The sequence below is a fragment of the Juglans microcarpa x Juglans regia genome, chromosome 2S (assembly GCF_004785595.1).
Source record: "Juglans microcarpa x Juglans regia isolate MS1-56 chromosome 2S, Jm3101_v1.0, whole genome shotgun sequence".
In the NCBI taxonomy this organism is placed as follows: Eukaryota; Viridiplantae; Streptophyta; class Magnoliopsida; order Fagales; family Juglandaceae; genus Juglans; species Juglans microcarpa x Juglans regia.
Window position 1 is genome coordinate 26,995,962 of NC_054597.1, and position 16,068 is coordinate 27,012,029.

Here is a 16,068-nt window from a genome sequence, read left to right on the forward strand (position 1 = left end):
TAAAAGTTCATTCAAGAATAAGAGGAGATAAACTCAACTGACAATGAATAAATTCATCAAATTTCATAAAACTATAAACAGTGTCACGGCTACAATAACTCATATATCCCTTCCCCTAAACAAAATAAACCCTAGGCCAAAATAAGGCCCCCTTGTTCCCAAAATACCCTTGGGTGAAATTCAAGGCCTTCCCAAAAGAAACCCTAGCTGAAAATTAAAACAATCTCTAAACTATCCTTAAAAACTTCTCTTGAAACTCTAGTTCATAAAATATAAAATATACGTGGGACAAGCATCCTCAAACCTAATTATTCTAAACTAATAAAATAAATCATTTAAATGATTCTAACAAATTGAAAGCCTTCAATAGCAATAGGCCCAAACAATAACTCTAAGTCATGTTTTCCACAGCTTGTATCAAGTGGATCAAAACTGGTTCTTCTTCTTTAAAGCCCATCTTGTGTGTTGGGCTCTTGCTACCTTCATTCCAAGTGGATTGCCCCAATCCTTGCATTGCTTCCTTGATCATCTTAGCACTTGATCTTGTAATTAGCTCATCTAGAACTTGCAAATAATCTTTAAGACTAGGCCCAAGTTGATGCCCATCATTCCCCCTCGACTCAAAAGGATTCGATCTCGAATCTTTACCAACATCAAAAGGAGAAAGGTCAGAAATATTGAAAGTAACAAACACATTGTACTCACATGGAAAATCTACTTTATATGCATTGTTATTAATTTTCTCAAGAATTGGGAACGGTACATCTCCTCGAGGATGCAAAATAGTTTGTCCATGGGTTAGGAATCTTTCTTTGCACATGTGAACCCAAACCCAATCTCCTGGTTCAAAGATGACACGCCTTCGCCCTTTATTGGCTTGGGAAGCAAACCTCTCATTCTTTTGGGCAATTTGAAGCCTTATCCTCTCATGAAGTAACTTCACTAACTCTGTTTTCTTTTATTCATCCAAACTACTCATGTTATCAATAGGTAAAGACATCAAATCTAAAGGAGTAAGTAGATTAAAACAATAAATAATTTCAAAAGGAGAATATAAAGTTTTTGTATGCAGGGTCCTATTATATGCAAACCCTATAAATAACAAACAATCATCCCGAGTTTTTAAATTCTTATGAACAACAATGCGTAAAAGTTGAGTTAAAGTCCTATTAAATACTTCAGTCTGACTGCCAGTCTACGGATGGCAAGTAATGGAAAATAAGAGCTTAATTGTAATGCCCCGTTCTCAGAGATCTGGAGAGTTAGCTCCTGTAACCTAAAATCATCTCTCATATCACAATTATAAATACTTTCATTTCCAAAAAAAACATAAATTCATTTATACAAACCAAAAATATATGTTCCTCCACCAAAACATCATAGAAAAACCTCAATAAAAGAAACTAAAATCTACACAGACTCATACATATTCATAACTCAAAACTCCAAAATAATATAAAATAATAAACCTATTAAGTAAGACTCTCCAATAAACTTGTACCTTCTGGTACTTATTCCTTTATGATCATCAAACCTTACTCTTGACTTCCAGCTGATATGTCAAGATTATCTGAAAAAATATTGTGAAGATAATGGGTGAGTTATCAACAATCCAGTAAACAGAGAGTATATACTAGTGTGTAAACATGAGCATTTACAGATATTAGAATGCAAAACAAAATATTTCCATTTTCATAGTACGAAAGCAAAACATGTTATCAAAATATCATAGCAAATATTCATAAATAATTTTATTAAAAAATATCCTTTAGCATAGCATAAATGATTATCATCATCATCAGAATGTCATATTAGAACAGAGACCATGTATAACTCCCGTAGTAGGGTTGTGCATCTACGGATAGCCAAGCTGAACATAAATCACTCTGTCACCAAGGTGTGCACTCAAAACAGAGACCACTGCTATAACCTGTCGCAGGGCTGTATCCACTATTATAACCTGTGGTTGGGCCGTATCCACTATTATTACCCGTGGCTAGGTCGTATCCACTATTATAACCCGTGGTTGGGCCGTATCCACTATTATTACCCGTGGTTGGGCTGTATCAACTATTATAACCCGTGGTTGGGTTGTATCCACTATTATTACCAGTGGAAGGGCCGTATCCACTATTATAATCCGTGGTTAGGCCGTATGCCACTATCATCACTCGTGGCAGGGTCGTAACTGAATAGTGCAAAAACATAATCAAATTCAAAATCAGAGAGTCATGCCAAAGGTTTTCAGAAATTACATCTTATCCAAACAGAGTACTGAACAAAATCATATGATCTTCATAATCAAAGCAAATCCAAAGCATATTTACATAATCATGCACAAATTTTCATATTCGCTCTTTTTGCATAGGTCAGAAATAGAATGTCAAGAATAAGCTCATGTCTATATCAGTCATGAAAAAAATATTTTCTCTTTCATTAGAGTTCAATGAGTAATGGCAAACAAATAATTGAGGTTATTTTCACATTTCTTTTCAAAACATATAAAGTACATTTTCATAAATCAACCCTATTTCATTTTTATTGTATGCAAAATCTAGTATAGAAACCCTGCTTACCTAAACTTCTTAACTTTTCTGAAATTTCCTCAAAAGATGCCGAACAAATATTAATCGTCACTTATAATACAATCACATAATTTTTAAAAATTTTCAATCAAACACATATTTCAATATTTAAGCCTAAGATGCCAAATAACCTATTTTAATTCCTCAAAAACCTAAATTCACGTAATCCTAAAATATCGTCACATTTCTAAATTTCCTCGATATCAAATAATACTTCCGACTTATACATTAATATAATAATTAATTAGATCCAACGAAAATGAATATCATTTAACAAAAACCATTATTTTAATATAGTTCAATATAGAAATTGGTATCTTTGGAACATAATCTAATTAAACACAGTTTAATTTAAATAAAATACTATTTGCACAAAATATAAATTTTTGAGACTTAAAACAAAGTACATAAAAAAAAAAAAAAAAAAAAAAAAAAAACATAACTCTGCCATGAATTTATACTAAGGATAAAAATGTAATTAAAAACTCTTGGTAATTTTATAATTGGAAAGGCAAAATTGTAAACAAAAACACTTGGTTTAAGGTGCTTTCTTAAAATCCAATGATCAAAGGCTTGATGGCATTTTCGTAAGTACTGCGGATATTGTGACTAGAGTCGAAAAGGCATAAACTAGTTGTTTCTCGAGGAACAAGAAAAGCAAAACAAAATGAAGAGAGGAAACCGAAAGAGAAACCAAACTTCATAACGAGATGCAGAGTTTTACCTAGAGGTAGATGCGGTGATCGTGGTGGAGCAGGGTGGCTGGACGTACTGAGGGAGGGAGACCATGGAGGCAGAAAGAGAGCAAAACTGATAAGAGAAAGAGAGTGTACAAACCAAGAGAAATCGAGAGAGAGAATGGAAGCTCACCGTGCGGGAAGGAGTTGTGCAAAGTGCTGGGAGGTGGATAGTGGCTACGTCGATGGCTGGGTGGCCGAGTGCAGAGGGATAGAGTGATGAGAGAGACAAGGTGATGATCAACCAAAAATGGCCATCTCAGTTCTGCTCTATTTTTGGACTACAAAACAGAGTTGTTCAGCTTTGGTTTCGGAGTTGCACGTGTTTTGTGGTGCAAATCAGTGGCTAATGCAGCATTATGGAGGAGCATGCAGCAACCTAACCTCCTTGGAAAGCTGCAGTTTCCTTGCGATGGTTGAGTGAAACTGTGAAGGTGCAGGCTAGTTGCGTCATGAACGGTGGGGCTTTGGCTTCAGTGGTTGACTTTCCGTGATGGTGAAGACGTGCAAGAGTTGGGCTGCGGTAGCAAGTGCTTGGGTCTTTTCTACAAGCATGGGACAATGTTTGTGTGTGTATATATAGGTGATGGAAACCTTAAGGGAAAAACTGAGAGGAAGAAACGTGCATGTCAAGGGCGTGAAGAATAACTCTAGGGGAGAAAATACAAGGAAAAGAAAACGTGCATAGAAAGGGGCTGGAAAAAAAAAATACCTTCTCACGAATTGGGCTTCATTTCACATTCTAACTAGCTTTGTTCCACAATCCATTGGGCCAAAAGCTCAAAAATAAATCACTATTTGATCCAAAACATAATAACCAAAAAAAAGAAAATCTAAATATCAAGCTCAATAAAAAAATCTATAATCCATCAATACAAATTCTGGATTCGTAACCTATTTCCAAAATTACTTGCAAAAATCCAAGTGGGTTTTTGATCTATATAAAAAAAATTCAAACACAAGTTTCGTGTTGGGATTGGGTGTTGCATTAGTACCCAATTTCTCCCACAACACCTTCCAAAAGTAACTAAGAAATTTAATATCCCTATTAGAAACAATACTCCTAGACACACCATGGAGTCGCACCATCTCCCTGAAAAACAAGTTAGCTATGTTTGTGGCATTATCTATTTTATGGCATGGAATGAAATATGCCATCTTACTAAATCTATCCACAACTAGAAAAATAGAATCTCTATCCCTTTTTTTCCTAGGTAACCATAAAACAAAATTTATAGATATGTCTACCCATGGCTCACTAGGAATGGGTAAGGATGTATACAACTTATGTGGCAAAACCATAGATTTGGCCTTTTTACATGTAATGCATTTGCCACAAATACGATTGACGTCTCTCTTCATCTTAGGCCAAAAGAAATGTTCATGCAAAATATCTAAAGTTTTCTTGATACCAAAGTGTCTCATTAATCCCTAACCATGTGCCTCACGCACCGATAACTCACGCATAAAACAACTTTGCACAGAAAGTTTGCCTTCTTTAAACAAATAACTATTATGCTTGTAAAACTTACCAATTGCCGCCTTACCACATGCCATATATACATCATAAAAGTCAGCGTTATCGACATACATGTCTTTCACATATTCACATCAGAAAAGTCAGCATTTTGGCACTCAAAGAAGTAAGAAGGAAATACCTCCAAAATAACGTATCAGTGATAATGTTCTCCTTACCTTACTTGTAACAGATGACATATGAAAATGTCTCTATGTATTACATCCATCTAGTATGCCTTTTATTCAACTTATCTTGACCATTGATATACTTCAATGATTCATGATCGGTAGACCACAAATTCTCTGGGCCACATGTAGTGTTGTCAAGTCTCTAAAGTACGAACAAGAGCATAAAGCTCTTTATTCACTTAGTTTCTCACTAAAGAAGGCTATAAGCCGCTTATCCTGCATCAAAACGGCTCCAATCCCTATTCCTAAGGCATCACATTCAATCTCAAAATTTTGTTAAAGTCAGGTAATGCCAGCACAGGTGCAGAGCACAACCTTTCTTTGATAATAGTAAAAGCATTTTCTTGATCAGCCCCTTAATGAAACCCAACATTATTTTTAATTACTTCAATGAGTGGTGCAACAATGGTGCTAAAGTTTTTAACAAAATGTTGATAAAAGCTAGTTAAATCATTAAAGCTTCTTACCTTAGTGATACTCTTAGGCGTTGGCCATTCCTTGATGGCCTTGACTTTCTCTTCGTCCACCTCAATAGCTTTTGTACTAACAATATAACCAAGAAAAACAACTTTTTCCATGCAAAATGTACATTTCTTAAAATTGGCATACAACTTTTCACATCTCAACACATCAAACACATATCTCAAATGCTCAATATGTTTATTTACATCCTTTCTGTATACTAAAATATCATCAAAGTACACAACCACAAACTTGCCTATGTACACATGTAGGACATGGTTCATTAATCTCATGAAAATACTAAGCACATTTGTAAATCCAAATAGCATAACCAACCATTCATAAAACTTATACTTTGTCTTAAAAGCAGTTTTCCATTTATCACCCTCTTTCATTATAATTTGATGGTATTCACTTTTAAGATCAATTTTACTGAAAATACATGAGATATGCAATTCATCAAGCATATCATCTAATCTAGGAATGGGATGGCAATACTTTAACGTGATATTGTTGACCGCCCTACAATCAATGCTCATCCTCCACATCTCATCCTTCTTTGGCACTAGTAGCACTAGTACTACTGTAACGGCCCGATCTTTTATTTAGAAATAAATTACAGATAAAATTTTTTATGAGATAAAGCAAATTATCAGATGATTTTTTTTATAAACCTAGAGTTAAATCTCCATTATTATTATTATTTTCCCTCCAAACCCATGAATCCTCTTCATAATACAACTCCTCTCTACCGGATTTTTTTTCTTCTTTGAATTTGAAACACGCACCAAACCTAATCCACCCACATGCACATGCACATGCACGTCTCTTCCTTTATTTTTATCTAGGGTTTTCTTTAGGTTCTCAAACATATATACATATACACGTTTCACTCAACAAAGAATGCAAGCCGCAAAGCCCTCCACCGTGAGTCTTCCAATCACGTATCAATAAAATGCATGCACGGCTCCATCTGTTTCCTCCGCTTGCACGACACTGTGTTTATTTATACACTCACACACAGCCTTACACACACTGCCTTTGATATATCCTAGGGTTTTCAGAACCGAAACCAACCCCACTTTCAGTCCCGCGGCACGGCGACCCCCCCGGTTCACCACTTAGCGTTCATCCTCCAAACACAACCAACACTCACCTTAGAGCAAACGCGAGACCACCGCACAACTACAATCACGCAGCAACCATAGCTCTTCCTCTACACCCTCGAAAGCAGCCCAAACTCAGTAGCCACCATCATCATCTTCCGTGGAAAGCGGAAGCTGAAGCTCCTCTGTTTTAGCCCATCGAAGCAGAGCATCCTTCCCCAAACCGAGAGCCCTGTTCTGCCACTGGTGGGTCGCGGTGCCACCGTCAGCAGCAACAGATATCGCCGGAGGTCTAGCCTCCACCGCCCAGTGACGCCTAACGCCACCACCCGAAGCCCCCATGCACGTTGTGTGGTGTGAAAAATCTCTCTCCGTTCACTCTCACTCATCCTCTCTCTCGGCGTCGCACTAACCAGCCCAAAGGAACCCTGTTGCGCCGCTTTGGTTCCAGCCGCCGTGCCGTGCAGCTCCTCCCTCGGTGAGCTCCTCCATCGCAGACCCATCTCTCTCTCTCTCTCTCAAACGCTGTTGTTTTTTCTTCTTGTTTTCGAATGTGCCAAGATTTCGGGTTCTAGAAAGAACTTTAGTTCCTATTGGGCCGTGGGCCTTAGGCCCGTATAGGGGTGGGATGGGCTTATTCTTTTGTTTGGGCTCATGTGGTAATATCTTTATGGGCTAGAATTTGCAAGTATTTCAGATTATAATAATGTTTAAATGGACTTGTATTTTTTAAATTGGATTTGACTTAGCTGTGGGCTGGGCTTGAGGTTAATTAGATTTGTATCATGGTGATAGAGTTGTATTTTAAGTGGGACTTATAAACTCTAGATATACATAATTGATGTCAATATTATAGAGTTAATGTGATTTTAGAGTTTGAAAGACCATAGTTAATGAAAAATATAGATTAAGTTAGAATTTCTAGTTTAATTAAGAGGTATGTCTTTAAGTAGAAATTTATGTAAGCTACGTGTCTATCTTATAGGAAATCAGTCGCGCCCGGAAATTATTGGATTAGCGCTACGAGGTAAGTAGCATGATCATATCCTTACGCGTATGTACAGTGAGTTGTTTGTCTTTTTATAAAAGATATTATGCATGTATGCCCTTTATTGGAAGCCCCTTTTTACGTACCCAAAATATGATAAAATTATGAAGAAGTCATGATTTTATGTGAAAGACTATTCATGAAATTATTTATGAAGAAGTCATGATTTTATGTGAAAGACTATTCATGAAATTATTTATGAAATGCATGATTTTATGTGAAAGATTATTCATAAAATTATTTAGGAAATGCATGATTTTATGAGAGAGTTATTTCGTAAAATATTTATGAAAAATCATGATTTTATGCGATGAAACATGTATCATGACGTTTATGAAAGAATACGATTCGTTTGAAATCTATGATACGATATGACAAGTATGTATGTGATTTCTTTTGAAATCTATGATATGATATGTATGTGATTTCTTTTGAAATCTATGAAATGTCAAGTATGCAAGTATGATTTGATAAAATATGTAACGGCCTATGTTATGATATGAAAACGGTACCTATGTTATGGGCATATTGCATTGCCAGGTCGTGCATGCTGGTAGTGCACCCAGTATTGTCTTCCTTATGTATGGATTCCACAACCCGCGGCCACGGGCGGAATCGGAATCTATTTAGATTCGCTAACCCTAACTCACAGGGGTCAACAGTGGGTAACGGCCTATGACAAGTGAAAGATAAGTTAATGTTTATGTCATGTTATTTATGAATGTATTTATGAATATGCACGCTTTTTAAGAAACCTTATGTTTATTATGTTTACTGTATGATGTGTTGCTTATTGAGTATTCGACTCATTTTAGTTTGTTTTTATGTTTTTAAACCACCCCAGGTGATGACATTTATGAAGACGAGACTGCAGGACAGAACTTGACCCAGGGAGGCGAGACAGAGGCCTAGACAGATTATGTTATGATTATTTTTATGGTTCTAAGTTTTAAATAAATTATTTTGATAAGCACAGGAGACTTCCTTATTTTTCATAAGTGCTTCCGCAGACCTTATTTTGGATTTTCAGTATTTATTGAAGTTTGTTATTTTATGGAAATTTTTCGCATCTGGTGCATTGTTAAAAAGAAAAAGTTTTAAGTTCAAGTTTAGTAGTAGCATATTGGCTCCTCGAAAATTCTAAAATGTCTTTTCAGGAACGGGGTGTTACAGTTGGTATCAGAGACAGGTTTAAAGATTCTGTAGACTTTCCAAAATAGAGAGAGAAAAAAAAAATGGAAAATTGAAAATGAAGGAAAGGAATGTCTAGGCCAAGATCTCCCCAAGGCTGGTTCTGCTCTGCAGTAAGTATGTTATAAAATTTTCTTTTAGTAGTTGAATTCATTTCTTTATTGATATTGTTAAAACATGCATGTTAGAATGGCACCCCGCGGAAGAAGACCACGCGTACCCCCGTTTGAGAGCAATACTGTACAAGATGATAATTCAGAAGTTCTCGCTGCTGCAGCGACACGTTTCTTTCAAAGGATGGTCAATGGTGATATGGTGGTAGGTAGAACCACACAAGTAGGATGCACATTAGAACAGTTCTACCACCAGCACCCACCTACTTTCGATGGCAGATTGAATTCCTTAGATGCGGAAAGCTGGATTGAACGTATGGAGCAGATTTTCGAAGTGCTCTACTGCACGGATGATCAGAAGGTGAAATATGCCACTTACCATTTGACTGACATGGCAAACAAATGGTGGAAGTCGACTCGGGCTTTGGTTCAGTTGGAATTAGGGGAAGCAGTCCCCATTTCTTGGGAGCATTTCAAGAGAATCTTTCTGGATCACTTTTTCCCACGAACTCTTCAAGAGTCGAGAGCTCGCCAATTTATAGACCTTACTCAAGGATCAATGACGGTAGCACAGTATGCTACGACATTCATGGAGCTTTCCCGTTTTGCCAGTTACTTAATTCCAGATGAGGAAAAGAAAGCTGAAAAGTTTGAGCGCGGTCTGAATCGCAGGATTAGGGAGCGTGTACCTACTCTCAAGATTCGGAATTTCACGGAACTAGTCACCCGTGCTACTATTGCTGAAGAAGACATTCAAGAAAGTATCGATTACAATAATCAAAGAAAGCGACAGCAGCAGCAACAACTCCAACCAGCATCACATGGGGATAAGAGGCATTGTCAGAATAATGGACAACGGCCACGACAGGGCGAGACAGGATGGCTCCCCATGTGTGGGAAGTGTAGTAAGAGGCATGCAGGGAAATGTTTGATGGGAACCGGAGCATGTTTCAAATGTGGGAAGGAAGGACACCATCTTCGAGATTGTCCTGGGAAGAACATAGCTACTACTCAAGCTACAAGAGATGGACAGAAGTATATGGCACCAGCTCGAGTTTTCTCCTTGGCACAGTTGCGTGGCACCAATGCGCCCGCCAATGAGAACACAGGTAACTAATTTCCTCAATTAGAAATATTGATTATTATTGGAATTTTAGCTATGTAAGTTGTGGTATTCATTATGACTATTGGAAATATTATAGGTGTTATAGGCAACGAAATTCTATCTTAGAATGAATTATAAGATTTAGGATCTGAACTTTGGAGAGTCTCAGGTTATGATTTATTTGAGATTATTATTGCATGTGAAGAGTTTTATTATTCTTTGTGGTGAGTCTTAATTACTTTTCTCTGGAGTTCAGATAATCGTCTAGTCAAATTATTTTAGGCCTAAAATCGAACCCAGTATCGACGTTTACAATTTTGGAGAATTGGTACGTTGGTTGTTGAGGTCTAGCAAATTCCGAGGACGGAATTTTTATAAGGAGGGGAGTTTGTAACGGCCCGATCTTTTATTTAGAAATAAATTACAGATAAAATTTTTTATGAGTTAAAGCAAATTATCAGATGATTTTTTTTATAAACCTAGAGTTAAATCTCCATTATTATTATTATTTTCCCTCCAAACCCATGAATCCTCTTCATAATACAACTCCTCTCTACCGGATTTTTTTTCTTCTTTGAATTTGAAACACGCACCAAACCTAATCCACCCACATGCACATGCACATGCACGTCTCTTCCTTTATTTTTATCTAGGGTTTTCTTTAGGTTCTCAAACATATATACATATACACGTTTCACTCACCAAAGAATGCAAGCCGCAAAGCCCTCCACCGTGAGTCTTCCAATCACGTATCAATAAAATGCATGCACGGCTCCATCTGTTTCCTCCGCTTGCACGACACTGTGTTTATTTATACACTCACACACAGCCTTACACACACTGCCTTTGATATATCCTAGGGTTTTCAGAACCGAAACCAACCCCACTTTCAGTCCCGCGGCACGGCGACCCCCCCGGTTCACCACTTAGCATTCATCCTCCAAACACAACCAACACTCACCGTAGAGCAAACGCGAGACCACCGCACAACTACAATCACGCAGCAACCATAGCTCTTCCTCTACACCCTCGAAAGCAGCCCAAACTCAGTAGCCACCATCATCATCTTCCGTGGAAAGCGGAAGCTGAAGCTCCTCTGTTTTAGCCCATGAAGCAGAGCATCCTTCCCCAAACCGAGAGCCATGTTCTGCCACTGGTGGGTCGCGGCGCCACCGTCAGCAGCAATAGATATCGCCGGAGGTCTAGCCTCCACCGCCCAGTGACGCCCAACGCCACCACCCGAAGCCCCCATGCACGTTGTGTGGTGTGAAAAATCTCTCTCCGTTCACTCTCACTCTCACTCATCCTCTCTCTCGGCGTCCCACTAACCAGCCCAAAGGAAAACTGTTGCGCCGCTTTGGTTCTAGCCGCCGTGCCGTGCAGCTCCTCCCTCGGTGAGCTCCTCCATCGCAGACCCATCTCTCTCTGTCTCTCTCAAACGCTGTTGTTTTTTCTTCTCGTTTTCGGATTTGCCAAGATTTCGGGTTCTAGAAAGAAATTTAGTTCAGGTTGGGCCGTCGGCCTTAGGCCCGTATAGGGGTGGGATGGGCTTATTCTTTTGTTTGGGCTCATGTGGTAATATCTTTATGGGCTAGAATTTGCAAGTATTTCAGATTATAATAATGTTTAAATGGACTTGTATTTTTTAAATTGGATTTGACTTAGCTGTGGGCTGGGCTTGAGGTTAATTAGATTTGTATCATGGTGATAGAGTTGTATTTTAAGTGGGACTTATAAACTCTAGATATACATAATTGATGTCAATATTATAGAGTCAATGTGATTTTAGAGTTTGAAAGACCATAGTTAATGAAAAATATAGATTAAGTTAGAATTTCTAGTTTAATTAAGAGGTATGTCTTTAAGTAGAAATTTACGTAAGCTACGTGTCTATCTTATAGGAAATCAGTCGCGCCTGGAAATCATTGGATTAGCGCTACGAGGTAAGTAGCATGATCAGATCCTTACGCGTATGTACAGTGAGCTGTTTGTCTTTTTATAAAAGATATTATGCATGTATGCCCTTTATTGGAAGCCCCTTTTTACGTACCCAAAATATGATAAAATTATGAAGAAGTCATGATTTTATGTGAAAGACTATTCATGAAATTATTTATGAAGAAGTCATGATTTTATGTGAAAGACTATTCATGAAATTATTTATGAAATGCATGATTTTATGTGAAAGATTATTCATAAAATTATTTAGGAAATGCATGATTTTATGAGAGAGTTATTTCGTAAAATATTTATGAAAAATCATGATTTTATGCGATGAAACATGTATCATGACGTTTATGAAAGAATGCGATTCGTTTGAAATCTATGATACGATATGACAAGTATGTATGTGATTTCTTTTGAAATCTATGATATGATATGTATGTGATTTCTTTTGAAATCTATGAAATGTCAAGTATGCAAGTATGATTTGATAAAATATGTAACGGCCTATGTTATGATATGAAAACGGTACCTATGTTATGGGCATATTGCATTGCCAGGTCGTGCATGCTGGTAGTGCACCCAGTATTGTCTTCCTTATGTATGGATTCCACAACCCGCGGCCACGGGCGGAATCGGAATCTATTTAGATTCGCTAACCCTAACTCACAGGGGTCAACAGTGGGTAACGGCCTATGACAAGTGAAAGATAAGTTAATGTTTATGTCATGTTATTTATGAATGTATTTATGAATATGCACGCTTTTTAAGAAACCTTATGTTTATTATGTTTACTGTATGATGTGTTGCTTATTGAGTATTCGACTCATTTTAGTTTGTTTTTATGTTTTTAAACCACCCCAGGTGATGACATTTATGAAGACGAGACTGCAGGACAGAACTTGACCCAGGGAGGCGAGACAGAGGCCTAGACAGATTATGTTATGATTATTTTTATGGTTCTAAGTTTTAAATAAATTATTTTGATAAGCACAGGAGACTTCCTTATTTTTCATAAGTGCTTCCGCAGACCTTATTTTGGATTTTCAGTATTTATTGAAGTTTGTTATTTTATGGAAATTTTTCGCATCTGGTGCATTGTTAAAAAGAAAAAGTTTTAAGTTCAAGTTTAGTAGTAGCATACTGGCTCCTCGAAAATTCTAAAATGTCTTTTCGGGAATGGGGTGTTACAACTACATATGGGCTCATGCTCTCCCTCACGTACCCCTTGCATATCAAATCCTTAACTTGTCTTTGAAGCTCCTTTGTCTCTTCTGAATTACTCATATAGGCTGGTCGGTTTGGAATAGCAGCTCCGAATACAAAATCAATCTGATACTCAATGACTCTAATGGGTGGTAACTCATTTGGCATCTCTTCTGGGAATACATCTTCAAACTACTGCAACAAAGAAACAATCAAACTAGGAAGTGACTGGTTAGTTTGATCAAGATTAAGATAAGACTCAAGTTAATTCATTAAAAAATGGGGAGAACGAAAAAGAGGCAATTAGCAGAGTGGATTGTGGAAATAAAACTAAAACATTTCATGCATTCAATTAATCTTTATCACTTTCATTTGGCCGGTATACATTGTTATGACCCGTGTGTTGGGGTTAGCGATTTTTTGGATCTGATTCCATCCTTGATCGCTGGTTGGAAATCCCTGAGTCAGGGGCAGCATTGGGTGAACCGTCAGTACTACTTACCCGATATTGCAATTTACCTAGCCATTTGGTACATTCATTCATTTATCAGTCATGGTCATTATGTAGTTTCACAAATTAAAACATTCATTCCTTTCCTTTTCATTCTTTGCGTTCATCAGTCTATTTCATTAAACATCTTTTCATAACGTAAAGCATAAAACATCATCATTCATTTTATGGAACATACATACCATATTTACTACGTATAGAATTCATTCACATGCATACAACTATTTTTGGTGGTGCATAAAAATGGGCTACCAAGAAAGGCTAGTACATACATATACTTAAACATTAATACCTTAGCATAGATTCATAAAGCGTCATTTCATTCTAAGAAACATTTTTCTTTTCTTTCATTTCATAAAAGAACATTTTCTCATAAAAGCATTTTATTTCATTTTTCATAAATAAAACATTTATTTTTCATTTCATATCTTTTAGAAGATTCTAGAAGAGTATGAACATAATACTTACCTGGATTCCATGCCATACTCATTTCATGTAGTCCATTCATGTGCATATCAGATGGTAACCTGCATGCATACATAATCTCACATTATTCATTCCCTTAAGTTCATAACTTAAACTTAGAAAATACATAAACTACTTCCAAATTGAACTTTCTTCATCTAGACATACTCGTTCGTCTTAGTTCATCTTTTATACTTTCTTTTATCACATTTCCTCTTTCTGGGACCTTTTGAGGTCACCTTTTCCAAACACATAGCCTTCTACTTCATGTTCTTATCCTTTATGGTGAACCTCCTTGATTCACCTTAAAGACTAAGACACTTCATCATTCTCTCTACCTACCGAACCATCATTCCAATGCATAACTTGGACCAACCAAGTTATACAACTCAATCTTAGTTAATGTATACATCTCTTCCTTCATTCATGCACCATAACCAACACTTCATCAAAATTTCAATCATGCATAATAGACAACTTTAAGCCAACTCCGAGGTTTAAACATTGTGTACTCATGCTTATGACAAATTATCCATTACATATGGTAAATCTGTCTGGCACATGTGTTCAACTACATTACACATGTACCCTACCCCTTTTATTACCTAAGAGCAACATATAATTCTACTAACGTTTGTAAACAAGCTCCATACTCCGATACTAACCTTCACTTTAATCTTACTAGCATGATCTTTCATGCTACCCGTCCAACTACCTAGCTCATCTCAATACTTAACATGACATAACCTCATTCACAACTGCACCTTCCATCACAGCACGTAGCTCGAACTATTTCCAAGCTACACCATTATCCATCACTTCACATAGCATCCAGCCACTTCACAACTGCAGCATCTCCTCACTCATCACCTGCACGACTCCACATGCATTCCCCATTACTTCATGACATCCAGTCATTCTCCTTCTACGTCACTATTACACCACTTCGTCACTCTACACATACTTCCAGCCACAACACTACTACACAGTGACACCCGTCACTTCTACCATACGGTCACATCACAACTACTCTGGGACACTATTTCACAGTTCCTAACACTTTACATCATGCTCCACACTTCTCAACTATGCAACCATCCAACACTTTGTGAAACATCATACAGTGCCTCACAACTTCACCAAACGGAATACACTTCACGTGTACTTCCTTCACTTCACACAGCACAGTCCACAATACAACACAACACACTTCACAATACATAACCTCACAAACCACCCCAACTACTCCGTTCACATAACCCAACACAACGAACTCCACAACACAACACAGTCCACAACACAATCAAACTTCACAATAAAATATCTAATGAGGAAAAGGAAGAGGGTTTATAACATAGGTCGGGATGACCCGTTGTGTTGCTCGTTGTTCGGCAAGGCCATGTGGCATCGAGGTGGCCGTGTACGATGGTGAAAAGGTGTGCGATAGGCATCGTGGCATTGAATGGCCGTAGTGGGAAAAGAGAAACACGGGTGTTGATCTACTATGATGGGTGCGATGGTCGTGGGTAGTGGCAAGTTGGTGGTTGACGCCGGCTCTGGGAGAGTTGGTGGCTGTGGGTTGCAAAATAGAGTAAGGGAGAGGGAAAGGTGAAGGGTTGGAGCTACGTCGTGGGTGGGTTTGGCGAGGAAGTGGTTGCTGGTGAGAGAGAAGGTTGTGGTATTGTGGTGGTGGCTGGACTGCAGCATCGGGCTAAATTGAAGAGAGATCGGGAAGGAGAGAGGGGCGTGCAACTGTTGAACATGAAGAGACAAAGGGAGAAAGGGAAAGTGAGGGGAAAAAAACTAGGGTTCGAGGCTTTAAATCCCAACCCTTCATCTTGAGTCCTCATATTTGATCCAACAGTGAGAAATTAAACACATAAATAAA

The 16,068-nt window shown here is 37.7% G+C and overlaps 1 protein-coding gene across 1 annotated transcript; it reads left to right on the forward strand.

The window, feature by feature from the left end:
- The first annotated feature begins 9,025 nt into the window (after positions 1–9,025).
- On the forward strand, positions 9,026–10,066 carry LOC121253516. Its single transcript, XM_041153521.1, has one exon. The coding sequence runs from the start codon at positions 9,026–9,028 to the stop codon at positions 10,064–10,066; it is 1,041 nt and encodes a 346-aa protein (XP_041009455.1).
- The last annotated feature ends 6,002 nt before the right edge of the window (positions 10,067–16,068 follow it).

Bases quoted from the DNA above. Each gene is read 5' to 3' on its own strand.
- LOC121253516 (XM_041153521.1), top strand. From the start codon at position 9,026: ATGGCACCCCGCGGAAGAAGACCACGCGTACCCCCGTTTGAGAGCAAT.